The following is a 27954-nucleotide window of genomic DNA, read 5'->3' on the forward strand; positions in this document are numbered from 1 at the left end:
TTAAAAATTAAGTTCAAAACACTTAAAATAATTCTGTATTAGAAACTTGACTCTATCGTAAGTCTCTTCTTTTTGGAAGTCATACTGGGCTGGTTAAATGCTCCAATTCCACTGTCATTAACATTTAGGAAGCAGAAGAATATTCCAGGAAGTTCAAACTGGAGGTTTAGTTACTACAACACTGACTCCTGGTTGGCTGCGTGGGTTCAGTAAGGTCTACTCCTCTTCCTCTGGCAGAATTTGCTCCTGGATTCTGTGGTTCGTTCTTTGGCAACTTTTTAGCTGAGAGATAAATTATCAAAATAAACACAATTAGTGGATTCATATTAGAATTACTTTCATCTGCTTAATCTTTTTTTTTCCAGCTAGGTTGACCCAAACTATCACACAGCTGTATGTTCATTCTTTTCCAATTGCTTACTAAATATCTACTAGATAATACCAAATACTCTTCATTCGTCAGTCCTCAGTGAGGTTAGTGGGATAAGGGAAGGGTAAGATAGGGAACAGTTATATATAATTAAAACTTAAGTTGACTATATTTAATTTTTTACATATATTCAGTTAGCAATACCAGAATAGTAGTACTTTTATTTCATAATCTTTAATACTTCTATTGTTTAAAGAAAATCTAAGTTAATAAAAAAAAAAAGAAAAAGAAAATCTAAGTTAATAAAGATGATGGCCAGCCAATTATTTATAAAGAATCTTAGCTTGTATCAATGATCTCCGGACTGCCACATATACTTTCTGGAACAAGTCAGGATATAAACAACAAATGCCATCACTGTCACCCCAGCAGTACTGGTCCTCTATCATGCTACCTAATTATCACCCCAAATTCTGACAGATCACATCTATTTTCTTCTGGCTTACACATACTTAACTCTTCAAACATCTACCATGCTCCTCATTTATGGATGATTAAAAACCCTAATCCGATTCACTAGTAGCTCTGCCTCGTCTAAGGAAGACTTGATTCTGAAGTCTCTACTTCAAAAAATGATTTCCAGTCCTGAGCTGGATGATCTTGGCTTGTCACATTTGGACAAAGCCCTCAACTAGCAGTTATGGTTTTAGTTCTACTAAGCTTTATATAGCTAATACAGAGTGCTGGAGCCTGGATTCCACTGATTTAAAAACATACCTGTTAGATACAGTCTGCTTTGAATCTTAAAAATCCTTCATGTGCTGGATTCACTAAATATTAACTATCTCTGAGAATACTGACTGTAAGTGTACTAGATACACTATATCAACCTTGGGGAGAAGACTATTATGGGTGAATTCTAGCTTTACCTTACTATTGGCTCAGGTTACACAAAAGTTGGACATGCTCCACCTTCAATATCTAAATGTCTAGTTGCACTTTGGATCTTTTGTAATATTCCACACGAACATTAATCATCTTTAGAATCCTAGATGCTGGGCTAGGCAATGGAAGTTTGGGAAGAAAAGCCTTCACCTTCGACTACTTCTCTGGAAATGGCACTAAGGATGGAAGGGTAAATGGTAATGAAGTAGCAAATTTCCAGTCAAATACATTTTCAAACAAAGGTTTGTAGGGACAAAGAATAGGCTAACATTTATAAACTTTATTATAATTTATATTTTGGACTAAGAGATCATTTCTCTTTTCAATGGGTCTTCTGTAATTAGATCTGAGTGAAATTACGAGGTTGAAGGAAATAAACTAGAATAAGGAACTTTTAAGCTTCTATTTGGTAAACTTACACTGTGTGAAAATAAACTAAAATACAGCTTAGAAGTCTCAGAAGCAGCCCTCTATCTCTATCTCATATCTTATTTAATATTACCAAAGTAAAGCTAGTACTACTTGTTTGGTATATGGGCAATTGGAGCTTACCATCTGCCCCTGAATTAGGATCTTAAGAGGCTAAAAATCCAAATGAAGTTAATGAAGATGTGCAATGAAAGAAGTCATGTAAGCAAAATCTTATCAAATTGAAAGCAGATTATAAAATTATTGTAGACTTTCTCCTACTAAATGACTATATTCTCTTTTTTTTTTTTTTTTTTTTTTTTTTTTTTTTTAAATGACTATATTCTCTACAGGAAATCATCAAGAGTAAAAATAATGAGTGTACTGTACTGTGTGATCTAAGTTACCTATCTGGTAAACAACTAGAAAGGCCACAATTCAATTTAATGCTTGGTATTTCTTTCAAGGAAAGAAACATTGTAATTTCAGAAAAATAACTGAAAGTTCTAATATGTAGGCTATCTTCTGATTGGAAAAATATATTACCAGCACATCTAAATAAAAGGATAAAGTCCATATGCGGGTGCCTGGCTGGCTCAATCAGTACAGTGTGACTCTTGATCTCCGTGTCATATATTCAAGCACCACATTAGATGCAGATTACTTAAAAAAATAATAAGCAAGCAAGCCCATCTGGTGGTATCTTAGTACTATCAGAAAAGTTTAAAGTTCATTCAGCCTGATTTGAGGCTATTATTCCCTTGATTTCTGTTACTGGCTTTTCAGATGTGGTTCTGAATGTAATTTTGTGTTCTATTTATAAAAAGAGCACATTGTCATATAATCCTCCACAAGTATTTCCCTAATAAACTTTAAGCCTGAGTTTTTCAGTAAAATATTTTACACAACAGGCAATTTTTTTTCCTAATGAGCCTAAATGAGCTACCATTAAAACTCTCTCATCTAGTGAAAGATATTTTAACAGTACTTGTAGCATTTACTATATTTTCTTTAGCCTCTGAATCAGCTGTTAATTGGTTAATTTGTATGACTTCAATAAAAGGACTATTTCTTATTTGGGGATAAGTTTGTGGGCACCCTAGTTAATAATCATTGCCATATAATAAACATATTTTGGAATGAGAAGAGTGCTTGGTGCATAAATAGTGCAGACACAGTAAAATGCAAAAGCCACCCAAGTAGCCAATTCTCACAGAATCCTCACCTTAAGATTGTTGAAAGGAGGTTAGGATCAAGAGAAATACTTTTATTTTTGTTACAGAAAATAGGAAGCTTCCTTATTAGTGTTCCAATTTCATTACTTACAATCAACAAACGTGGAATCACAATCTTAACACATAAAATTACCTTAGGGAAAAGGTAAGAGCACTGCATAGGTTAAATGATCAGAGGTAATATGAAGCATGTTATTTTATTTTCCGTCTTTCTGTGCCTCAATAATTTGAAATTTTGTTACAATATTTGCATTATATTTGTCAATAATCAGTGATTTAAAACTAATGTGAGAAACAAAAATAGTGTTTATTCATGGCAAAATAGAGATGAAAATAGTTACTGATCAGTGAGAAAGTAATCTCTTTATGTCTTTATGTTATGCTGATAAATATTGTTCTGAGCTTATCTTCCTTTCATGTAAAAAAGATAATCTAATACAAAAACTTATTTATCCAAATTTCTCATTGAAATATTTAGAAAATCCATCTGCTTGAACTATTAGCTCAAAGTCCAGGCTTTCAATTTACCTAGAAGAGACTTAAACTGAAAAGTATTACAACTTAATAGATAATAAACAGTCTTTCAAATTTAACATTACTAACAAAGTAATTCTTGGTGGAAAGGATCTAGAATAGTAGTAGAATCATTAAAAAAATGATTACTTTTAAAAATACTTCTCAAAATTATTTACCAAAAAAGTAAGTATTTTTTTTAAAGATTTTATTTATTTATTCATGAAAGACACAGAGAGAGAGGCAGAGATACAGGCAGAGGGAGAAGCAGGCTCCATGCAGGGAGCCCGACGTGGGTCTTGATCCCAGGTCCCCAGGATCACAGCCTGGGCCAAAGGTGGCGCCAAGCTGCTGGGCCACCGGGGTTGCCCAGAGTAAGAATTTTTAAAAAGAAGACAGTCAAACCAAATATGCTACAGTGTAAGTATTATTGCCTATATCTACTGCTTGGAAAAAAATTAAAAAACTTACCTATTGCCATGAATATTTCATTTACATTCATCGATGTTTTAGCTGATGTCTCCATGAATAATAAACTGTTGTCATCTGCATAGGACTGTGCTTCCTGTTTATAAAACAAAAATATGATATATATCCTTTGCACATACTATAGCTGACTTATTTTTGTTATAGAATAAGAGGCTTCCTCATTACTACTCCAACTTGATTACCTAGAATTAGCAAATATATAATAATTAAGGTAAAAGAGGTAAGAGATCTTTTGTAGGATACCTTTTCAGTTCTTTTGCCTTAACTTCCTGCAGTATCCCCATTCTGATTCACCTAGGCTCACACTAAATTTGATTTCAAATAGTAAGTGCCAGAGGTTGGAAAACTGTCTATTCTAAACATAAAATTCTCTTTGATCTCAATGGCAAATTTTATTTATGCTTATTACTTTCAATGAAGTCAAAGGGAATCCAAATATCTAATGGCTATATTTTAATTCTTAGTATGTCATAAATCATTCCTTTAAAAATTATATTACTAGTCTACATTTTTGTCATGATTTACAGTTTGCATGTATTATTGCCTTTGATCCTCACAGTTGTGTGAAGAGCAACCAATCATCTTTCCCATTTAATGAAAAAAATGAGGTTCCTTTGAACTCTTATGTGAGAAGGCCACTTTTGACTGTAACTTATAACTTAATCTTACTTCCCACTCTATGCTGGGGAGATAACCATCTTAGAGAATAGATATTATACCCCACATGACAATAACTAGAATTAAATAAAATCACAGGTGCAACTTGCTCAACTTACTACCTAAAGGTGCAAGAAATATTAGTTCCCTTTCTCAGTCTATGTATTCCATCATAGCCATCATCAAAGAGAATTACCCTATCATTCATTATATATGTGTGTGTGTGTACGTATATATATATATGTGTGTGTGTGTGTATGTGTGTATATATATATATATATATATATATATATATATATATATATGCCACAACAAACTTCTCTGAGAGGTTGAAGAGGAAGAGAAAAGGGAAAGTTTAAATTAGAGACATTTGTTTTTAAGTAATTGTACTTTATTTTGTAGCAGGGAACATTCTTGGTTAGCTATATTAAATAACATATAAAGTGGGTTTTTTGAGCCTTTATTTTTGAAGGCCTATTTAAGAACCACATATGTGTAAGCTGTATATGTATATGTGGTTATGTATATATGTGCTGATATAAATACTGGCAGATAAATAAAAAGGGATACTAAAATATGTATGGGGTGGAGGGATTAGGGTAGGAGGCAATCACCTTTTGCTTTATATATTTCTGCACTATTTGTCAACAATTACTTCTTTTATAATTATTTAGGTCAACAAAATCTTTTTTTTTTTTTTTTTTTTTTTTAAGAGAGGTGGGTAGGAGGGAGGGAGAGAAAGAGTATCAAGCAGTCTCTGCGTCTGAGATCATGACCTGAGCCAAAACCAAGAGTCAGATGCTTAACTGACTGAGCTGCCCAGGCACCCCGCTCAACAAAATCTTTGAATCAATTTATATACACAATTATGTAAAGACATTTAAAAATTCAGATTTATCATAAGAAACATATTACATATAGTAGATCCACATTTGCACAAAAATTTGTTTTCTATTCTTTCACATGGCTTTAAAATTGTAACTAATTCAAGTGTAGATACAGAAGAAAAATTTACCATACATATGTGCCTTCAAACATACCTGGAAATCGACAGCTCTTTTATTTGCAAGATCAGCCTTGTTTCCTGATAAAGCTATTACAATGTTAGGACTGGCTTGCCTCTGAAGTTCTTTAACCCAGTTTTTGGCTCTGGCAAAGGACTCCTTGGGAAACAAAGAAACAGCTATTTGGCACAGGCTCAAAAAATGGTTAGGAAGTGTCTTTGTAAGACAAGGCTTTAAAGACTCTTCAATGTGACTCTTGGAAAGAAAATCTTAGGACTATTGTATTATTTGAGACACTTTAATCTTTTTTTAATCAGCTCTTCTAAACTCATAAAAACTTTGGCAGAAATGTCATACTTGGCTACCAAAAAAAAAGGGTCTTAAAAAATCTTTAATCAAAATTGAGTATCAAAAATGTATATTCAAACTAGTTACAATGTAGAATACATTTCTACTTACCTCATTTGTGATATCATATACAACTATGGCTGCTTGTGCTCCTCTGTAGTACATTGGTGCTAAGCTATGGTATCGTTCTTGACCAGCTGTATCCCATATTTCAAACTTTACTGTTGTATCATCAAGACACACAGTTTGGGTTAGAAAAGCAGCTGAAAGAAGAAAATATCTGTAATAAGCTGATCAGTTCTCCCCTAATATTTTCATAATACAGAAAACACCTGGAAACATGACATGACATATTGCATATACACAGTTAATAGTGGCTTGTGATACTTCAAAGATCTGTGCTTTAGAGCTTGATACACATATATGCTTATGTAAGACCTTTAGATTAAAATCACAGATTCAAAGATTTTTCTACACTCTTAATAAGTTTATTGTAATAGTAAGTTTAATACACATTTCTTAAATTGCTTTACACACTGTAAATTTGAAATTTTAAAACTTTAAAACAATTTAAGAAAAATACTGATATTCTTGAAAAACTGCATGGAGGTAGGTGGAAGAGAAAGGACTGGCATACCTGTAACTACCATCTACACTGTCAACACAATGCCTCCTCCTCCATTCTCCTGATATTTTTTGGCATAATCTGGGGATTTATTAGTTCCAGACCTATATCACTAAATTTTTTTGTTACGATATTTTCCCTTCAAAACATAGCACTTTAATTTTTAGAACTGCTATGATCTCAACCTGGACTTAATTTATTAACTATACACTCAATATTAACTCCTAGCTGTTTCAATCCTTAAATTTTGCATGTGCTTTTTTTTTTTTTATCAGTTCTTTTCTCAGATTTTTAACAAGAAAGTATACTTTTTTAAAGTAATCTCTATGCCAAACATGGGGCGCTTGAACTCACAAGCCCAAGAGCAAGTCACAAGCTCTACCAACTGAGCCAGCCAGGCACCCCAAGAAAGTATTTTAGAGTGATATTATTGTTTTTAAAGCTAAGAAGTTGCTGTCCAATCTTACAGAATGCCCATTATGATCCTCTTAGTTTTAGGAATAAACATCAAGGAAAACACGGAGATAGATATTCACAAAAAATGAAACGCCATCAATTTACCAAAAAACAGGTTATAATCAAGTGATTTGAACTTTAAAAAAGTGTTGCCCACTGCACTAAAACAAAGATACTTGGGAACAAGACCTACATATAGCCGTTCTTAGTAGCATGCTGACACGTTAGTTCTTTTCCTTCATTAGCTTCAGTAGTTAAGACCCTGTTGCTCTATCATTCATGTTAGTATGCCCCTACCTTTTATTTTCAGCTCTAGGTGTGATACTGAACTCTTTCTCCTAAACTGGCGTGAAATTAAAGTCATAAAATTGTCTAGAACTCTGTCCTATCATTCAAGAGAGTTATGATCCACTTCTGTAAATTGCAGTTTATCTAGTAATGTCAAATGAGCTGAATAAGCTAAATCTAATTAGATATACATTTATTTTTACATTAAATATAACATTTATTTTTCACAGTATTTCTATTAGGTCAACTGGTTGCTGGCTTCATACTAGCAACCATAACCTCAGTTTTGCAAACATCATAATTGGAAATTTATTTTAAGCAATTTCTAATTAATAGTTTTGTGAATTCTCAGAAGTGGCTAGTCATAATTAAAATATATTCTAATTCATCAACCCTTTTTAACATATAAAATTAGCAAAAATATCCATTTTCTTAAATCCTGTATATATGGTAAAGGATTCCAAAAAAGTACTATATCTCTTTTTCAGTCATGAAAGGTTCTCCTGCAAAATCAAAAAAATATTTCAAAACACTTTAAGTCTCTAAAACTGTATTTTTCCATAAAATGAAAAGGAGATAAAAATGGGATCACAAAATATAAGCCATTTCTCAAGTACAGTTTGATGCAACTTAAAAAAGAAAAATCTGGATTACAATTTGCATTCAGACTTTGTTTTCTCTTTTCTATGACCACAAAATATACCGGTAGGAAAAACATTCATTTATACTGACATAAATCAACCCTAGGCTCAGAAATATATCTATCAGTTATGCTGCCTTAAAGGAAATATAATCTGATTCTTGAACACAAAAGATATCACAAAATGATACTACTCTTTTCTATAAATGTATGTACAAAAATGACAAAATACAGGCAAAGAAATTTCAACAAATACATTAAAATAACAGCCATGACCAAGTAGATTTATAAACACAAAGCTATCACTGACCAACAGGCTAAAAAAGAAAAATCATATATTTAAATAAATTACAAAAGGGCAGTTGAGGCAATATCCATTCCTAATACACATGTAGGATTCTTCCTTAAAGTTTATCAAGTGTCCATTCTATCTGTAAGCCTGAAATTAACATTTTAATAGTAAAGCTCTTAATCAGTCTCTAAATTTAGAAACCAAACAAAAATATCCACTATCACCATTATTATTTCAAATATCCTTATAAAAAAATAGGTTTTTAAGAAAAGATATTATTTGTAACAGGCAAGACTGAAAAAAAAATTCAAAGGCTAAAAAAGTCCAGACAAAAATGAATTCTTTAAACTGGCTAAAACATGTTAAAGTCAACAGCCTTCCGACACACTGCCAATAACCAGGTTTTCAATGCTATGCTGGGAGGAGAAAGGATCCCAATCATATTAACAAAGAACAAGAACAATCAATTCAAAAAAAAAAAAAAAAAAAAGAACAATCAATTCACTCAACTCCTCTTAGAAACCATCCATCATCACCCATTTTTTATAGCTCCCACTTCTGTGCAATGAACATTTTCACACTTTTTATAATCACTGATTTATATCTTTTTCCTTTAGACTGGAAGTTTTCTTGAGAAATTACTGTTAGCTATTCTTTTCCATACCCAACATCTAATAAAAATCTCCGGTCATGTAAATATTTGAAACATTTGCTACATGAAGTTCATGAAAGATATGTGGCACTATTTTGGGGATATCTTAAATAACATCTGAATAGACAAACAGTTCCCAAATGGGGAAAAAAATGGACACTTCAAAAGGCCTCTACTCAAGTCATTATATAACACAATCTCAAACAAAGTATCATCAGGATAATTTTAACTTGGTAATACCATACTGTTGTTCATGTAGTATGATACACAGAGCATAATGTTGGAGGAGGAGAAATGGACCAGTATTTCGAGGCCAGGGAAAACAAAAGTGCTGTAGGGCCACAAGGACAGAAATACTGTTTGTTATGGAAGAATTCAGTATTATTATAAACATTATATACTGCAAGACCATCATGATTCCTTAAAGTTCTCAAGTTTTCAAATACTTCCCCCATAAAACTCAGTGAAGTACGGCTGACATCTTCAAATCCTTAATGCTTCTAAAATTACATTGTTAGTCATTTATAAGGTTATAAATTAAATTCTGACACTCAAAATATAAACTACTACATAATACTGTAGCAACATTAACCACCACAAACTTACCTGAATCTGTACAACCACTTTAATTTATCCAAAACGTCTATTTTCTGGCTAAGAACCATCACTTTCTTAGACCTCTTCATTTTTTCTTCATCACCAGCACTAGCAGTTGGTTTTCTTTTCGGGCCCATATTTCACAAAGAAACAGCTTTTATCACTTCGAGAGTTACTGTGTACGCGACGACAAGTAGAGAAAAACAAAGCTGCGTTGAGATGCGGGTGCTGGCCTGTCTAATAGGCTCCCTCTTTGAGCTACATGATCAGTTCCTATTGGTAAGCCTGGCAGCAAGCAACATTTCAATCTCAGCAAAACTACAAATTAGTGAATCACAGACCTTGCAGTCCAGCTGAGAATAGCTGAAACTATAAATGTTAAATCTGCAAATACCAAAGGCCTACAATGGGTAAGACCTTCATAAATAGTAAGCAAGGAAGAGCCACTGCAATATACTGGGCAAGGGAAAAAAAAATATCCAAATCAATAGCATTAACCAAAAGTTAACAACTCAGAAAAAAAAGTTTAACAAATAAAATGATTCTACATGAATTAAACAGAAGGGACTAAAAGCGAAAAACCAAGGAACCATCCCAACCCTCAACTTATCAAATTTGATGAAAAAGAATTACCTTATTAGAATTAACCAAAAATTCTATAAGATTATCAATTTGAGGGCAGCCCAGGTGGCTCAGCGGTTTAGGACCGCCTTCAGCCCAGGGCTTGATCCTAGAGACCCAGGACTGAGTCCCACATCGGGCTCCCTGCATGGAGCCTGCTTCTCCCTCTGCCTCTCTCTGTGTGTCTCTCATGAATAAATAAATTTTTAAAAATCTTAAAAAAAAAAAAGATTATCAATTTGATTACATAAAAATTTGAGATTTCATTTGCAAACATGTTATCATACACCCAAAACACAGGGGTGAAGACATTTTAAGAAAATTTCTAGAGTATTAAGAGATTAAGTTTTAGAGAAAAATTCCAAAAGCATTAAGGATGTGTCAAGAAAATTCACAAGAGGAATAAACATTAAAAAAATAAGTCAACATCACTAGTAAAAAACAAAATCATTCTTCCAGCAAAAGTTGAAAAGAAAAAAGGCTCTTTTACCTAACTTAGCCAAAAGAAAAAACTTAAACAGTAGGGCACAAGCTCACACATCTCTGGTGACACTAAGTAAATGTTTTGAAAATAATTTTGCCAACATGTAGCAAAGCCATGAAAATGTTCATAGTTAATTAGTCTAGTATCTCATGGAATCTCCAAAAGATGGTATGAGGAGCAGGAAAGTAGGGACAACAAACCTTGATGCTCGAAGAATTTTTGTATTTAACAGTTAGAAACAACCTAAAATGTATAAATGAAAAAGTACTGGTGGCTTGGCAGGTATCAAGTAGCAATTAAATAAACGGCTATAAAATGACCTGTTCAAATGCCAAAAAGTAAATATATATATATATTTTTTTTTTTTCTTCCTGGTAGATATGGTAACATCTATGTAAAAACATGACCAGAAAAGCACAGAAGAAACTAAAAAACAATAGTGTCTTCATAGTAGGATCATGACTGAAAGTTCTCCCTGGAAACAATGACTTTGAGTAGTAGTGGATTTGTGGCCTTTTAAAAGGCTCTTACTGAAAGGTAAGAATATAATTGCTAGACAAGAGAAGGGCCTTGCAAGGTTCAGGTTCTCAGAAGTAGATCAAAAATCCAAATGAGACTGTTTGGAAGTGATTTAAGGAGAAGCAAAGGTTTTAAGAGACAAGGAATTTAATAACTGAGTTCAATGGGTTTGGATCAAGCTTCAAGATGAATATCCAATCAGGGAGGAGGATGGCTGGGATTGACCAAGTAGCCGCAAGAACCAGGTACCAAAATTATCAGGGTAGAAAATGGCTTGCTAGGAAATGAGTATCAACAATAGTAATCTAATATAGTGAATTTTCTCACATAAGCACTGACTTCTGATAAAATTTTACATAGAAGAAAATATGGATAGTCTAGAGCTGACAGCAGGCAAAATAAAAAACTGAGCCCATTTTTCCCCCATTAACATCATATGTGCATAGTGAAGAATACTCAGTTGATTATGGCAGCAAAAACCATGTATTCATGAAAGAATTACATTTCAATTAATGTGGGAAGAAGGGTGATAAAAAAGATTAGGCAGAGAGGAAACAGTGACAAAGCACAAAAAGAAAATAATCCAAAAGCAAATCCATCTTATGAGATGATCTATAAATACTAATTGCATAGGATTCATTCTAAAAAAAAAAAAAAAAAAAAAAATCAATGAGCATCTGTTAAAGAGATTGATATCCAGAATAAAGATATCCTAGAACTCAGCAACACGAAAAACTCAAACCACCTAATTAAAAAAATGGGCAAAGAAACTTAATAGACATTTGTCCAAAGAAGATATACAAGTGAGTGAGAAGATGCTTAACACCACTAATATCTGGATCCACTACTCAGTGGAAAATAGAAAATACCACAATGAGAAGCCACTTCACACTCATTAGGAGAGCTAGTAACAAAACAACAGAAATCAAGAGTTGGCAAAGATACGGAAAAACTGGAAACCTTGTGCACTGATGGGACTATAAAATGGTATACTGCTATGGACAATGGCAAAAATATTAAACAGAATCACCAGACGACCCAGCAATTCCACTTCTGAGTATACATCCAAAAGATGTGAAAACAAGGACTTGAACAGACATTGCCTTATCTACGTTCAGAGCAGCATTACCCACAATAGCCAGGAGGTGGGAAAAAACCTAAGAATCGAAAATGAAGGATCAATGGAAAGATAAAGCAAAATGTGGTGTTAAACGTGATGGAACATTACTCTGCTTTAGAAAGGAAATTGTGACACATTAGAATATGGATGAATCAATCTTGCTGACAGGCTAAGTGAAATAAGCCGGTCACAAAAATACAAAAATATTGTACAATTTCCCTTATATGAAATTTCTAGAACAGTGAAATTCATAGAAAGAAAGCAGAATAGTATTTGCTATGGGCAGGGGTGGGGGAGAATGGTTAAGTTATTGTTTAATAAGCAGAGTTTCAGTTGGGGGAAGATGAGTGCTGATGGCTGCAACATTAATGTACTTACTGCCACAGAACTGTACACTTAAAATGTTTAAACTGTAAATTTTATATTTTGCTATTTTACAACAGAAATAATTTAGCAACATCTAAAGGTAACTGTTGCCAAATGAACTGTAATCCTGGAAACTATTACATCCAACTATCCTAATGGAATCCACTAACCAGGACATAGGGAGCTAGTCACATGTCACCTGCTGAACAGAATACTAGTATTTCTGATACTAAACTAATGCACATTCTTTTAAAATTACTCTTAAGAGTTTCATTTTAGTTAGTATCAAGTTTGTGCCTCAAACCTGAACACCCTAGGATGAATTGATAAGAACCAGTATCTGAAACTTCAAGGCTAAGAACCTGTGCTTGCCCCACCAAGGGTCCTAACCTTTTAAAGTCTTTACTCAATAGACTAGGTTTATATAGCAAGGATGCATCGAATAAAAAACTGGAAGCAGAATGAACACATTACAAAGAGGAAAGGTGAAGAGATGGCAGAAAGGGGAGAGGTTGTTAGAAGTTATTAAATTGTATCAGACAAATGCTCTCCAAGGAATAGCAATAGAGAAAAAAATTAATGAAATTAAGTTAGTTTTAAGAGATAAGTATCTATGAAGGACCTTTAATCTGTGGACAACAGGTACTTTATTAAATAGTTTAAATAGTACTTTATTAAATTTCCAATATATGCAAGGAAAAGAGGACTTCCGGTTTCTGATACTGCAGGTATGGAGCTTAGAAGTTGCCACTCAACTCTAATATGTAAAAAGATGAACCGACAACTCTTGTATCTGTAAGAAAAGTGTCGTAGGGCAATCTGCTGCTCCCAAAATTGGACAGAAAGGTGGATACAGTAAGGACACATCTCAGAGCAGAAGGCTGGGGAAACCAGCTCAGGTAGAAAAACTGGAGTTGTAACTGACAAATTGCTGGAAATTAGGTGTGGCCAAGTCAGTTAAAAACTCCAGAGGTGGGACACTTGGTTGGCTCAGTGGTTGAGCGTCTGTCTGCCTTTGGCTCAAGCCCTGATCCTGGTCCTGGGATTGAGTCCCCACGTCGGGCTCCCTCTGGGGAGCCTGCTTCTCCCTCAGCCTATATGTCTCTTCCTCTCTCTGTATCTCATGAATAAATAAAATCTAAAAAAAAAAAAAAAAAAAAAAAACCTCCAGAGGCAGCAAAAATAAACAATTCAGGCTACATCAAACTAGAAAGCTTTTGTACTGCAAAGGAAATCATCAACAAAATGCAAAGGCAACCTACTGAATGGAAGAAAATATTTGCAAATGATATATCCAATGAGGGGTTAATATCCAAAATACATGAAGAACTCATACAACTCAACACCCCAAAAAACAATCTGATTAAAAAATGGACAGAGGACCTAAAGGTTTTTCCAAAAAAGACATTCAGATGGCTAACAGACATATGAAAAGATGCTTGACATCATTAATCATCAGGGAAATGCAATTCAAAATCACAATGTACTGTCATCTCACACTAGTCAGAATGGCTAATTAAAAAACAAGAAACAAGAAGTGTTGGTGAGGAAGTGGGGCAATGGCAACTCTAGTGCACTGTTGGTGGGAATGTAAACTAGAACAAACACTACAGAAAGCATTAAAAAAAACATTTTAAAATATCAAAAACAGTAACACACAATCCATTAATCCTACCTGTGGGTATTTACCTAAAGAAAATGAAAATGCTTATTCAAGAAAGAGAAAGCTTCTTTCCCCCTTCTCTTTAGTGACACCCCTTCTCCATCGGCTTCATGAACCTAGTATTTAATGCTTCCCAGAGAGAACTTTCCAGCATTACTTGCCTTGAAAATGATTCTTTAATGTTTAGCAATGAACCTATCCAGTAAGTCAACTTAAGTGCTAATATCTGAGAATTTTACAACATAGGAATGAAAAAGGACAAGTTAAAGAAGGGAGAAGAGACAAGGAAGACTTTAATGCCCAGAGTAAGTTACAGGAAACCTGCAATCCTAAACACAATTATTTAAGCCAAATAACACATGAAGAAATTGGAAGTATCTCCAAGGGAGTAAAAAAGTGATGAGAAGACTGGAATCCTTTTGATCCCATCATCATTTGATAAAATTACTTTTGGTTCACTAACCACATCTAGAAATTTATCTTACTGAATTAAGTCCAAGGTGGAAAAAAGTTCCAAAAAAATACCCACTATTAATAAGATTACCTAAAACAGCAAACAAAAATGCAAACATTAAATATCCAACAGTAAGAGTACAATTAAAGAATGTAAGATTACCAGTTACTGAAATAAATATGAACACAACACGGAGATATTGAGAAATTGTCATTAATAAATGAAACAGAATAGCATGCCTATTACAAATGAATTCACGGAAGAGTAGCATGAAATTACAGTTAACAGAAAAAGGAAACACAATGGGCTCTAAAAAATAAGATTCTTGATCTCACTCATAATATGGGAAAAATGGGGGGATCCCTGGGTAGCTCAGCAGTTTAGCGCCTGCCTTCGGCCCAGGGTGTGATCCTGGAATCCCGGGATTGAGTCCCATTTCGGGCTCCCTGCATGGAGCCTGCTTCTCCCTCTCCCTCTGCCTGTGTCTCTGTCTCTCTCTCATGAATAAATAAAATATTTTTTTAAAAATGGGAAAAATGTACAGTAAAAAATGCAAAAAAAAAAAAAAAAGCAAAATGGCAAAATCTCCAAGTACCTTGAGATAGTAAAGTAACAAGTATTCTGTGCACTGTTGTTGAAGGGCTGTCTGGAAAATTTTATCAGAATTACAAATATATGTAAACTGTGACAAAGGCAATCAACTTCTAGAAATTTACACTATAGAAATACTTGGAATATGTGAGAAATGACTGAATTATTTACTGCACTACTGTCAACAGCCAAAAATATAAAACAATGTGCAAATTCAAAACTAGAGAACCAATTTAAATATACATCAATATGATCCATGCAATGAAATACTGTTACAGCCAAGAAAAATGAAGATGCTCTTCCTAAAGTAATATGAATAGATCTTTGACAGATTGTGTTTTCCAAGATGGCTTCAACATTTCCTACACCACATTCTTCTTACATGATACCGCACACTCCTTTTAAATGTGTGAGCCTGTGACTAGTACATAATTGATGCTATCTCTGTGACTTCTGGGGATAGGTCATGAAAGGTCGCCCAGCTTCACCTGGTACTTTTTGGGACACTCATTCTTGAACCTAGCCATCATGCTGTGAGGAAACCCAAGTCAGGTGGCAAAGACCACATGTAGGTGTTGTGGCTGAGGCAGCAGTTGAGATGGTTCTCTAGCCCCAGCACTGACAGCTACCCATGAGATCAGAAAACCACCTACAAAGCCCACTCAACTCCCAAACCATGAGAGGATAAATCGTATTGCTCTAAATCATGAAATCTGTGGTCATCTGTCTCTGAGCAATAAATAACTGCAATAGTATAAAGTAAAAAATATGATACATTATTGTGGCCCTGATGTTTCAAATTGCACAGGGTAGAGAGTATATAGATTTAAAGTAATAGTAACTTTCCAAGGATAGATAACAAAGTTACATTGTCTCTGGGGAAAATATCTGAATGGGATAGAAAACAGTAGGAAGAGTTTTCAGTGTAATGTCTTATAGCCATGGTAAGGTCCATATGAAACTTGTAAAAATGCTGAGAAATGCTAACAGTGGCCAATAATTATATATTGACTTGAGTCCAATATCAACAGATTATCCTCGTAAGTCCAAAAGTACCTGCTATCTTCAACAGTGGAAACCATGAATTATTGGTTCTTTACTCTGCTTTTAGTCTTCCATATCTATATTACCTTGAAGAGGGTGAAATGCTGTTCAACACTTCAAAAATTCTGTTCTACAAAACTTGTAAAATATGAAGGATCATTCCTTATTTCCAAAATCCAATGTCTGACTTCAACAGCACTCTTATCTTGAGGAATTTAATAATTTGTTTGGAGTTCATACTTACATCAAGATAGCCAATGATCAAAATCCCAAAACCTCTGCAATTACTCCTATTGCTTTTCTCACTCTTACACATTCTTATTCTCCTCTACCAAGAAACCTGTAATAAACAGTTCTCAATTGATGACTCCAAATTATGTTATCCTATGATAAATTCAGTATATACCATAAGATTGCATGTAAGTAATATCAGATTATGGTGTAAGATGCAAAAGGGGAAAAGAAACATTTTTCAAGGGACACCTGGGTGGCTCAGTGGTTGAGCGTCTGCCTTTGGCTCAGGGTGTGATCCTGGGGGGGGGGGGGGGGGGGTCCAGGATCAAGTTCTCCATCAGGCTCCCCGCAGGTAGCCTGCTTCTCCTTCTGCATATGTCACTGCCCCTCTCTGTCTCTCATGAATAAATAAATAAAATCTTAAAAAAAAAAAAAGAAACAGTTTTCAAAACCAAAGTTTTCCTGTATTTTTATCAAATCAGAATTCTTATTCTATTAAAAGCAAACTGTAAAAGCTTCCCACCTCACCACACCCAATCATCCAAAACAAGTATCTTTTATGGGCCTCTGATGTCTATAAAAGGTCAATCATCCACAAACCGTAAATGCTCAGAACAGAGTCAACAACAGAAAAGGTAGCAAAATAGACTGAATGTAACCAAAACTGATGTCATAAAGTCCAAGCCACAAAGCTTATGAAAACTTAGATTTTTTCAGTATGTAATTGAGAATATACTTCTTTTATATATACATATATGTCCTCTTTGGGGATATATATAAAAATAAATAAAACAGGAAGATCAACTGGAAGTTTAGGCCTAATTTAAATAGTGGTATGTAGGGCAGCCCCGGTGGCTCAGCGGTTTAGCGCCGCCTTCAGCCCAGGGCGTGATCCTGGAGACCTGGGATTGAGTCCCACGTCAGGCTCCCTGCATGGAGCCTGCTTCTCCCTCTGCCTGTGTCTCTGCCTCTCTCCATCTCTCTGTCTCTCATGAATAAATAAATAAAATCTTTAAAAAAATAAATTAAAAAGATAGTGGTATGTAATATCATTTTTCATACCTTATATGTACTCCCATCCTAAACCATAAGATCATCTTTGATTTCTAGTACTTAGCACAATGTTAGGCATGGTAAATTTATTGAGAAAATTAATTTTAAAAGAAGTTTCACAGTCTTACTTCCCAGTACATGACAGAATAAAGTAGCAAATTAGTAAATCAACAGAGGCTATTCACTAGTTAGAGCTAACGGTCAAAAATCATTGTACCAAACAGCTCTGGACACTTCAGCACCAGAGGGCAATGAATGAATGAATGTTCAAAATCCCAAATTATGAAATAAACTTTAAGAGAAAAAGATTAAATTGCATTGATTGTATAATGTGGAGGAGAGTACACACTAAAAACAAAGTTTTGCTCTTTAGGAATCCTTATTTAGTTCAATCCTCTCATTTTACAAACGTGCAAATAGGACTCACATAAGTGTTCAAAGAAGGGTATCAGGATTAGAAACAAGCTTACAGACTCCTAATCTATAGCAATGTTTAAGTAGTTGCGGGTAACATTTTAATTTAAACTGTTTAAACAGTTAAAACTGTTAGGATACTGGAGAATTGATGTTTAGACTGTTTAAAAAATCATTTTTTTAGAGCATAACTGGTACAAGCTAATACAAAGTAGCAAATCTCGGGCAGCCCAGGTGGCTCAGCGGTTTAGCGCCACCTTCAGCCCAGGGCATGATCCTGGAGACCCGGGATCGAGTCCCACATCTGGCTCCCTGCATAGAGCCTGCTTCTCCCTCTGCCTCTCTCTCTCTCTGTCTCATGAATAAATAAATAAAATCTTAAAAAAGAAAAGAAAAGAAAAAAAAAAAGCAAATCTCTACCAACTTCTCAGAGTAATATAACCTGTCTCAAATACTGACTGAATATATACCTTCTAGAAGGAAAACAGTATTATATGCATAAAGATATTTTCCCACTTGAAACCAATGATTAACTTCCACAAATTTTAATCCTCACTGTATTAGAAAGAACAATGAAAATTTCAAGCACTATTTTTCTCACCAATTAAAAACAATACGCTAGGTATTCCATCCTTTCTGAACAGTATTTTTAACTGAAGGGCACCTTGGAGGCTCAGTTAAATGTCCAACTCTTGATTTCCGCTCAGGTCATGATTTCAGGGTTGTGAGATGGAGCCCGACGTGGAGCTCCATGCTTAAGATTAAGATTCTCTCCCTCTCCCCATCCTGCACCCGCTTGCCTGTGCTCTCTTTAAAAATAAAAAGTATTTGAGAGCAATGTGTAGATGAAAAGATAAAAGCAATATATGTACAGGTTACAATTACAGATCTTCCTTGATTCATGAAGGGGTTACTCCCAATAAACCTATCATCAAGTTGAAAATAGTCAAAGTAAAAAATACACCTAACCTACCTTAGCTTAAATGTGCTCAGAACACTTATGTTAACCTACAGTTGGACAAAATCATCTAACACAATCTTATAAAGTATTGAATATCTCATGTAATTTTTTATGTTTTTATTATTTTTTATTTTATTATTTTTATTTTTTTATCATGTAATTTTTTGAATACTGTACTAAATATGAAAAATGGAATGGTTGCTACTGGTACAGAATGGCTCTGAGTGTATCGGTTATTTACCCTTGTGATCATGTGGCTGACTGGGAGCTAGGACACGCTGCCACAGCCACGCATCACAAGAGTACTGTACTGAATATTGCCAACCTGGAAGAAAATCAAAATTCAAAGTATAGTTTTTACTGTCTGTATTGCTTTTGCACCATGATGAAGTTGAAAAAGCTTAACTAAAACCACCAGAAACTGGAGGTCATCTATATACAGACTAGTGTTTCTGAAGGCTAACAAGTGAAGGGCAAATAGCAGAAAGCTTACTACTACAGTAAGAAGATGACATTCCGATTCAAATGTTCTGGCTGGCTTTTCTTTTTCAGTTTAGGAAGCAAATTTAATATCTGAATACATTTAGTATTCTATTTAACAGTATAATTTCTCTTAGAAAACTTCCACAAATAACTTAGTTCACGTGGGTGGCATGCATTTAACATAATGTACATGACTAATCACTTTATGAAAACCAATAAATGGAAGGGGAAAATTAGTAAGAATTTACCATGCAGAATTTTAAGAAATTGTGAATGCTCATACTATCTACTTACATGAATCTGCAGAAACTTCATTTTTAGGAAGGCTCAAATGTAGTAATAAGTATTTGCTTATAAGGTTTTTAAAATCCTCTTTGTTCCTATAATTTTTAATGAGAAGCTTTATTTTCCAATAAAAGAAAATCTAAACATAAAATTTTTTTAACATTGTCAAATCCTAAAATCAAATGCCATGCATTAGATGGAATAGTCATGATTCCAAAATAATGCCACGTTGTGACAATACAACAGGGACAAAAATGACTCAGCAAAAAGTACTGGTGGTGACGGTAGTGGTAATAGTTTAAATAAGCATTTTACTCTGTGCTAGGCACTGTAGCCAGGAAATTTATATGTACTTTCATTTAATCCTTACCAAAAACTTTTCAAGTTAGGTATCATTATTTTCATTCATGTAAGAGGAAAATAAAGCCAAGTATGAGTTTCCTAATATCATGCAGCTGGTATGTACTAAGTGCTGGAACTACAATTTAAAAAGGCACTTGTTACTCTAATTAATTTAGGGTATAATCAGTCCTGGATTACTTGTGACACTAAGGGGGAACAGCACTGGTACAGATAACTGAAAAACTACAGATATTTTAAAGTACCTTAGTAGAGAGAAGGCAGAGCAACCCAGATGGGACAGAAAGAGCCATACTCTCTTTAAAGGGCCTAAATAGGTTAACAGATTTGTGGAAAGGGGTTTCCATACAAAGAGATACAAATAATATTTGACAGGACAAAATACTTGTAATCTTCAAACTGGGGGAGTGGGATGAATAACACATTTTTTAAAACCCTACCCTACCCTATTTTAAATAACACATTTTTTTAAAAAAAGAAAAGCAATTATTCTAAGAACCACCTCAGTGTAAATGTAATATTGATTACTCAGTATACAAAAAGCAGTGGTTCTCACACTTCAGCATGCATCAGAATCACCTGGAAGACTTGTTAAAATATAAGATTACTAGTTCCACTTCAGTGTTTTGATTCAATATAGGATACAGGAATTTGCATTTTTAACAAATTTCCAGGTAATATAGATGCTCCTGGTAAAATTCTGAGAACCACTGCTCTAAAACAAAGCTCAAAAAATACAGTACCTGCAAGAGGAACACTGTAACACTGCTCTTACATATAATTCTATAACCTAAACCATACGTCTGACCTTTCTTTGACGATCAGTGCATACAAAATTAAACTGTAGTATAAGACATTTATCTTTCAAAAGAAAAAAATTGAATGCCTGCATCTTATTTCATTGCATATTCTAATCCTGCTCTTACACTGAAGAGCATTTTGTTTAAAAATTTGTTTTTAAACAAATTTGTTTTAAACAAACTTGTTTAAAAATAGCATTTAACTATGTTTAAAAACAAGTAGTTTTTTTGACAAAAGTACCTCACTTGAAATCTTTAAAGTCTTTAGCTACTTAAGATGTTAAGTGAAAGATGGCCCACCAATATTTATTCGATATTTATTGAAGCAATACTAAGCCTCCAGATGAGATAGTAGGAAGGAGACAACCACCTGAGCATTAATATTCCTTGCTAACCTTCTGGGCTTGTCTTAAACACTAAGACTTCAAAGCAGACTTTAAAGCCCTACAGATAAGCTAGAACTCCTCAAAATGCTTAACCCACAACCTAACTACCTAACCTCATTGTGAGTGCTACAGGGTCAAGGGGCAAATTGTATAGGACACTGCGAGACAACATGGATTCTGAAATTAAGCTATCATGTCTAAGAAGAAACACATAAACTACCCTGATATTCTTGATGAATGTAAGGTTCTAGAATACACAAATTCGAGAGTATAGCATATGATTCCCACATTAAAACACAGATGAAAATTTTAGGTGAGTCTTCACACCATAACGAATATTACTAGATACAAACAATCAAAAAAAATCAAGCACAGATAAAATGCAAAACATTTGGTCAAGTTCATTTAGATAAATCTTACCACACATCAGCCAAAACAAAAATACATATTACAAGTTACGGACCCGTTGTGGTCATCATTAAATTGCTTAAACCTTGAAATCCTTGAATGCTTAAACAGAATACTATCAAAGTTCCTAAGAGGGAAGAGCTGTAAGCAAAGAACATAAAAGAACAGCACTCACTGTAAAAACATCAAATCAATGCCTCACATCTTAACTTTACACAATGTTTTATGTCAATTATGTCTCCAAACAAAACCAAAAACTAGTAATCACAGCTGTAATCATAATGGATGTAATCATAATGGCACCATACCTCCTAAAGATATTAATATGTGGTCAACATCCACTGACACAGAAATTTGTATATAAATTCCTTTTAAAGTTGATTTTAAAAGCTAGATTTGATCTGTACAAGTAGAATATTAAGGAAGCTTTACACGTAGGAACAAAAAACTTGAAAAACTGATGAAATGTAAACAAGCTAATTTGTATTAAATGGAAATGGAGATTTTTATATATGCATATATACACTTATCAGAAGATATGTATGACTCATTGATACAGGGATTAAATTTTTCTTGTAAATGTCCTCCCTTGAAATGTCAGTAGGAAAAAATAAATTTGGATGACCATAATATCCAAAACAAAAACGAAGATTCTAGTCTTAGGCTGCTGAGGCTCCTGTAGTTTCCCAGAAATTCAATTCTTTACCATAGTACTTCAGTGTTTTTGTTATTTTAGTATGTACTGTGAAAAGAGGGAGGGTGGCATATATCAAGGCCCAATCCTGTCTGGCCCAGGTATTATAGCCTCAAATGCATATGTACTTTGGGAATTGCTGCCCCTGAAAACCACTTGAGAAGTGTTATTACCGTGAGAGGTAATATTTCATTACTAAACCAAATATATATGTTTGTGGGTATGTATACATACATATATATTAACAAAGATACCACAAAGAATGTATAATATATTGTTCATTAGATTTCTAACTCAAAAGCCCCTTATCATGGACCACATTTTTGATGCTCACCCATTATAAAAACATAAAACACTACAGGTGCCTGGGTGGCTCAGTCAGCTAGAGCTGACCCTTGATTTCAGCTCAGGTCTTGATCTCAGGATCCTGGGATCATGCCCCCCTGAGGGGCTCCACACACAGTGGGGAGTCTGCTTGAGGATTCTCTCTTCCCACTGCCCCTACCCACACCTACCACCCGGTGCTTTCTTTCTCAATAAATAAATCTTATAAAACACTAAAACACAACACTGTGTAACTTGATAGACACAAAAACAAAAGAGGTTGATAATCCTCACTCATTCTAAGTCTATTAAAGTGGAAATTAGTCTATTTACGTGGAAATACCACGTAAGTAGTATATTTCTCGTATGCAGGCAAAGCCAAGAGATAGTATAGTTTTACAAACTATTTTACTGGAAGGATTTGAACTATGTATAAAATTCCCAAGTGTACTTGAGGACAAACACCAAATGCACAACATAGAGTTATACTTCTAAAAGATCTGAAGTTGTTACATGTCATTAGTCTCATGCATGTCAAAAGTTTGAGTTTTTTATATGTATGAGATTAAAATACACTTATGCATTCCTTTAAAAATATAGTACTGTTTAATTACACGCCCCTTGCAAAATACTGATCTTAAAGCTGTGCTTCCTGATACTACCCAATTCAAAAGCTTCATATGATAGATGAAACCAAGGCCCTGAAAAGGCTCTTCTGCCCCACTGCTATATAGTTGTGAATTTGATTAAATTCAATTATCAAATTTCCTGTCTTCTACCCACAACACTGCACTATGAGTTGTCTCTGTCCTGCCTCTTACCTTCCCCTCATCTCAGCTCTAACACAATTATTGTATTCAGTGCTTACTCTACACTCTTATCCCCTCCTTCATCTTTCCCGACAGGTCCCATTTCCCTTTCATGTCCCTCTTCATTGATCATTGACTTTTTCTCTTCCTTCAATCTAGGAGCATTCTTATGCAAGTTTAATACAAGTTAATTAATTTTACTAATCAGTATAATTCATAAATAGTCCAACTATATAGAATTAGAATTTTAAGGTTAACTTTTACTATTTTCATTACTCATTCTAAAGCCAATATAATTTAGCACAAATGCATATTAATTTGAAGAAGTCTCTAATCATTATCAAGGAACAGGTATCAGATCAAATTCAATTACTTGGGACATTGACTCTGTTCATGCTTGTATATGTATTCCAGCTTTTACACAACCATCTTGGGGGTAACCAGGAAATCAAAATGTAGGAAGATGCTACCTACACAAAAATCCAGATAATTTTTAAATCTTGAAGTCTGCTGAACAGTTTTCTTCACTGTGTGACCTATTTTAGGTATTCATCATCATGCAACTGGAAATGCAAAATTTTTGCCAATGTATAATTCAATTAAATGAAGGGAAAAAGAAAATCTCACCCCCTATGGTACTCTCTTGAAATTCATGAAATTGGCCCTTCACAAAACGAAGCACTAGGCTTGATTTGCCAACAGCAGACTCTCCCAGAAGTACTAGTTTGAACTGGCATATTTTATTTCCAGTATTTGGCCCGTTGGGTCTTGTTGCTCCTCGATTAGCCATGTCCAAATTTGAAAGAAGTCCCTAATTTCAGTCTCTTAAATGAACTTCCAGGATGCAAGGTGTCAAATTTTTTCTTTCTGGATATACAGAAACCTGCACAAAAACAAATATTAAGTAATTAAATACACAAATCAGTAAACAAATCCAACAATCACTTCAGTAAATTTTGTCTATAACATATTATCACATAATTTTAACATCCACAGGACATTTAACACAATTTAGTTAAATTCACTATCTTTGTAATGAAATAATATATATGAGATTTAACTAAGCCTAAAATCCTGTTGTAATTTTCAAAGCTTTTTAAAAATTTAAAGCTAATCTTTATTAAAGACTTAACTGTGCCAGGTAGTTAACTAACACAGTCATTAACAATCTTGTAAGACTACTACAATCCTTAAAAATGAGGAAACAGGCACAGAGAGGTTAAGTAACTTGATTGAGGTCACGCAGTTACTGTGACAGAGCTGTGACAGAGCCACAAAAGAGCTGAGTTTTAAACCCACTCAACCTGAGAGGTGACTCGAGTTCAGGTTCTGGAGCCAGACTAGTTGGATTAAAAGAGTTTCAGGGAAAACGAAGTTCATAAATAGAAAGTTCTTACAACAGATCCTAGAACACATTAAAGCTCAATAAATGTTGGCTATTATTATGTGAAGGTCTCTGTTAAATTGTACACTTTTTGCTTAACTAATGTTAATTCTAAAGCAACAAGTATTTTAAAGCTCTCAGGTTTGTGTGTCTAGTGGCTCAAAGACTTAAAATTGTTTCCTTATGTGCTCAAGTACATTACTCATGAAAGTGTTAACAGTGGTTCTTTAATGTGGTGAGCTTAGTAGTGTCTTATTTACTTAAACTTTCCCATAGTTTTGGGCCTACTTATTAAATATGTCACTACTGTCCGTTTAACACATCTAGAAAAACCTAGCCTAAATGGCAACTTCTATATTTTTCTATTATCTAATACTAATTTTTAATCTCAAAGGAATAAGGGAACATTAAAGGACTCTTTTCCAATCTACTCACAAATCACAGTTTTCTCCCATCTTTAGCTAAAATCTGATTATGTGCTCATTAAACCTGATGGTTCCCTGTTATATCTCACTTAGGTACCTCATAAGAAATTTGCCTTCCTTATAAAATTAGTTTATATAAGAGTCTCTTTGGACAATGAATTAATATCCATGAGACCTTACATTCGAGACAATAAAATCACCGCTGACTTATCTAAACAGCAGCTTTGCAGAATCCTGAGTAATACATACTGAACTACTTACACATGAAATGATCTGTCTGAATTGCTTCCAAACAGTAAGGATGTAAATAAAACACGACTGGCCATAGATAATTTAAAGCAGGTGATGGATTCATTTTACTATTCTCCCTACTCTATATATTTAAATTATTTTCTGTATCAAAAAAAAGTGCTCCAATCCCTACACTGACCACCTCCCCACCCCCAAAGCTAAAAAAACATATGAGATTTGGGGATCTAATCCTGATGGGCTATACCAAAGTCTCCATTTCCAAAGTACCTAACTCAAATACCTGCTGGAGAATTAGATGAGAGAATATATGTTAAGAAAGAAATCTCTAATACAGGGACCAATACATAATAGGGATTGAAAATTGGAAATTAAAGTGGCCCTTTGATGAAATGACCAAGTATCAACAGATGCACACTGAACGTGTACCAACACACCTTCAGATATTTCAATACCAACTGAAACGCTTCTCAATTGTCTCATTACCTACAAAACAGCAAACTAAAATACTTGTCAAGGACAACATACTCTGAATTTCCATAGTCCAAAATTTCAGGGAAAACATGAGATTCTCAATAAAAAATTACGATTTTAGCTTTGCCTTTAGAGGGTTAAAACTGTTGGAATATGACCCCCTCCAACGCTCTCTAGCAGAAAATAAATCTCGTTATAAAGATACAGTTATCATGAGAGTAAGATTAAAAATCATGTGCATTCATTTGTATTCACTACTGAAACTTTTGTTTGGCAAGACGAAAATTTTGCATAAGATGCTTTTTAAATCTTTTGATTTTTTTTTTGAGAATTAAGTGGCAGTCTAAAAGTCTCTTGGTGCTCTTTACTGAAAATAGTATTAATAACAGCAGCTAACCAGATAGTACGTGCCAACCACTATTTGATGAATTTTGCTTACAGCACCCCTATGAATTCATATTATCCCAATTTTACGTTAAAAATAGTTCCTGAGCTCTCCTGAATTACCATAGTGTTGTATACGTCCCCCCCCCCCCAAACCAGGGAACTGATTTGACACTAACAAAAACCAAAATATGTGAATTATGACATTCGGAGCTTACACTCTGAAAGTCTGGGGTGGGGTGGGGGTGGGGGGGTAATCAGCTTCCAAGAGAAGAGAACGGCAGAACAGGTTTAATAAGGTGTCTCTCTCTCTACCCACGGTGCGTGTTCAGCGGCCTAGCTCTCTTGAGTTTCTTAAAGCTGCGGTTCATCACCTTCTCACAGATGAGACAGTCCCTAAACAGACCATGTTGACGAGCCTCCTCCTCCCTCCATTACCGCTGTTTGGAAGTCGAAGGTAGGCGGAGCTCCCCAAATTCACACCTGCCATAGGCCCCAGTTCCTCCTTGGAGACTACCTGAGTAACTGATACCAAACTCCGGATGGCCTGAACAAGCAAGACCCATGCAGGCCCCTTGGCCACCTTTCCCATGCTGCTTCCCTGAACCTAGCCTGGCTTCGGCCGGGACCACCCCCTCCAGGACTGCCAGGACAGGGGCCAGACGGAACCGCGGCCTCCGGCACTCTTTCAGGCCGCCATCTTGAGAAGGGAAGAGGGTGACACCCGTCGCTCCCTCAGCCACTCCGCAAATCCCGGTCGCCAGAGCTCTTTGAGGAATGAATCACCAGGGCCCGCAGGACGAGACGCCGGGCTCGACAGCTCTGGTCCAGGGCCCTGGCGCCGGATAAGGAAGAATGGGCGGGGGACTCCGTGACGGCAGGGCCGCAGGCAGACTGAGGGCAGCGTATAACCTGGGGTCCCGACTGGCTCTAGGCAGGGAAGAGACGGTTTGGTTACCTGAGGCCGCAGCACGAGGAGCCGCGGGGCTGAAGCAAGCCTCCCAGCAGCAGGTCCCAGGCGCAGCCCGAGAAGGGGCTGAGGCCGTGGCGGTGGCTTAGACGGCGACGGCGGCGGCGGCGGCGCGTCTCCTCCTCAGGCCGCTCCCCTCAGACTGGACCGTGCGGGGATCGCGCCGTGGTGCCGCCCCCGTCCGACTCCGTCTCCGCCTCTCTCCGCTCCGCCTTCCTCTTTCCTTTCTCCTCCTTCGCCGCCGCCGGCGCTCGAGTTCCGACTAATTCTTCCTCCTCCTCCTCCCTCCTCTGCCTCCTCCCCTCAGGCCAGCCGCGGGCTCCGTCGCGAACCAAAACACAAACACTCTAGTCCCAGCGCGGGAGCCACTTCCGCCGCCCGGCGCCGGCCTCGCCGCCACGTCGCTGCACGTAGCGAACTGCGCCCCTTCGTCACTTCCGCCGTGGCCCGTCCCACCTCCCCACCCACTCCCCCGC

The 27954-nt window shown here is 35.5% G+C and overlaps 1 protein-coding gene across 1 annotated transcript; it reads right to left on the reverse strand.

Moving 5' to 3' along the window:
* Nucleotides 1–139: 139 nt before the first annotated feature.
* On the reverse strand, nt 140–27493 carry RAB5A (RAB5A, member RAS oncogene family). Its single transcript, NM_001003317.2, is given in 6 exon segments — nt 140–282; nt 3943–4036; nt 5658–5780; nt 6081–6232; nt 24220–24475; nt 27467–27493. Coding segments are annotated over 5 exon segments (648 nt in total). The 5' UTR covers nt 24383–24475; nt 27467–27493; the 3' UTR covers nt 140–166.
* Nucleotides 27494–27954: the final 461 nt, after the last annotated feature.

The sequence above is a fragment of the Canis lupus genome, chromosome 23 (assembly GCF_011100685.1).
Source record: "Canis lupus familiaris isolate Mischka breed German Shepherd chromosome 23, alternate assembly UU_Cfam_GSD_1.0, whole genome shotgun sequence".
NCBI lineage: Eukaryota > Metazoa > Chordata > Mammalia > Carnivora > Canidae > Canis > Canis lupus.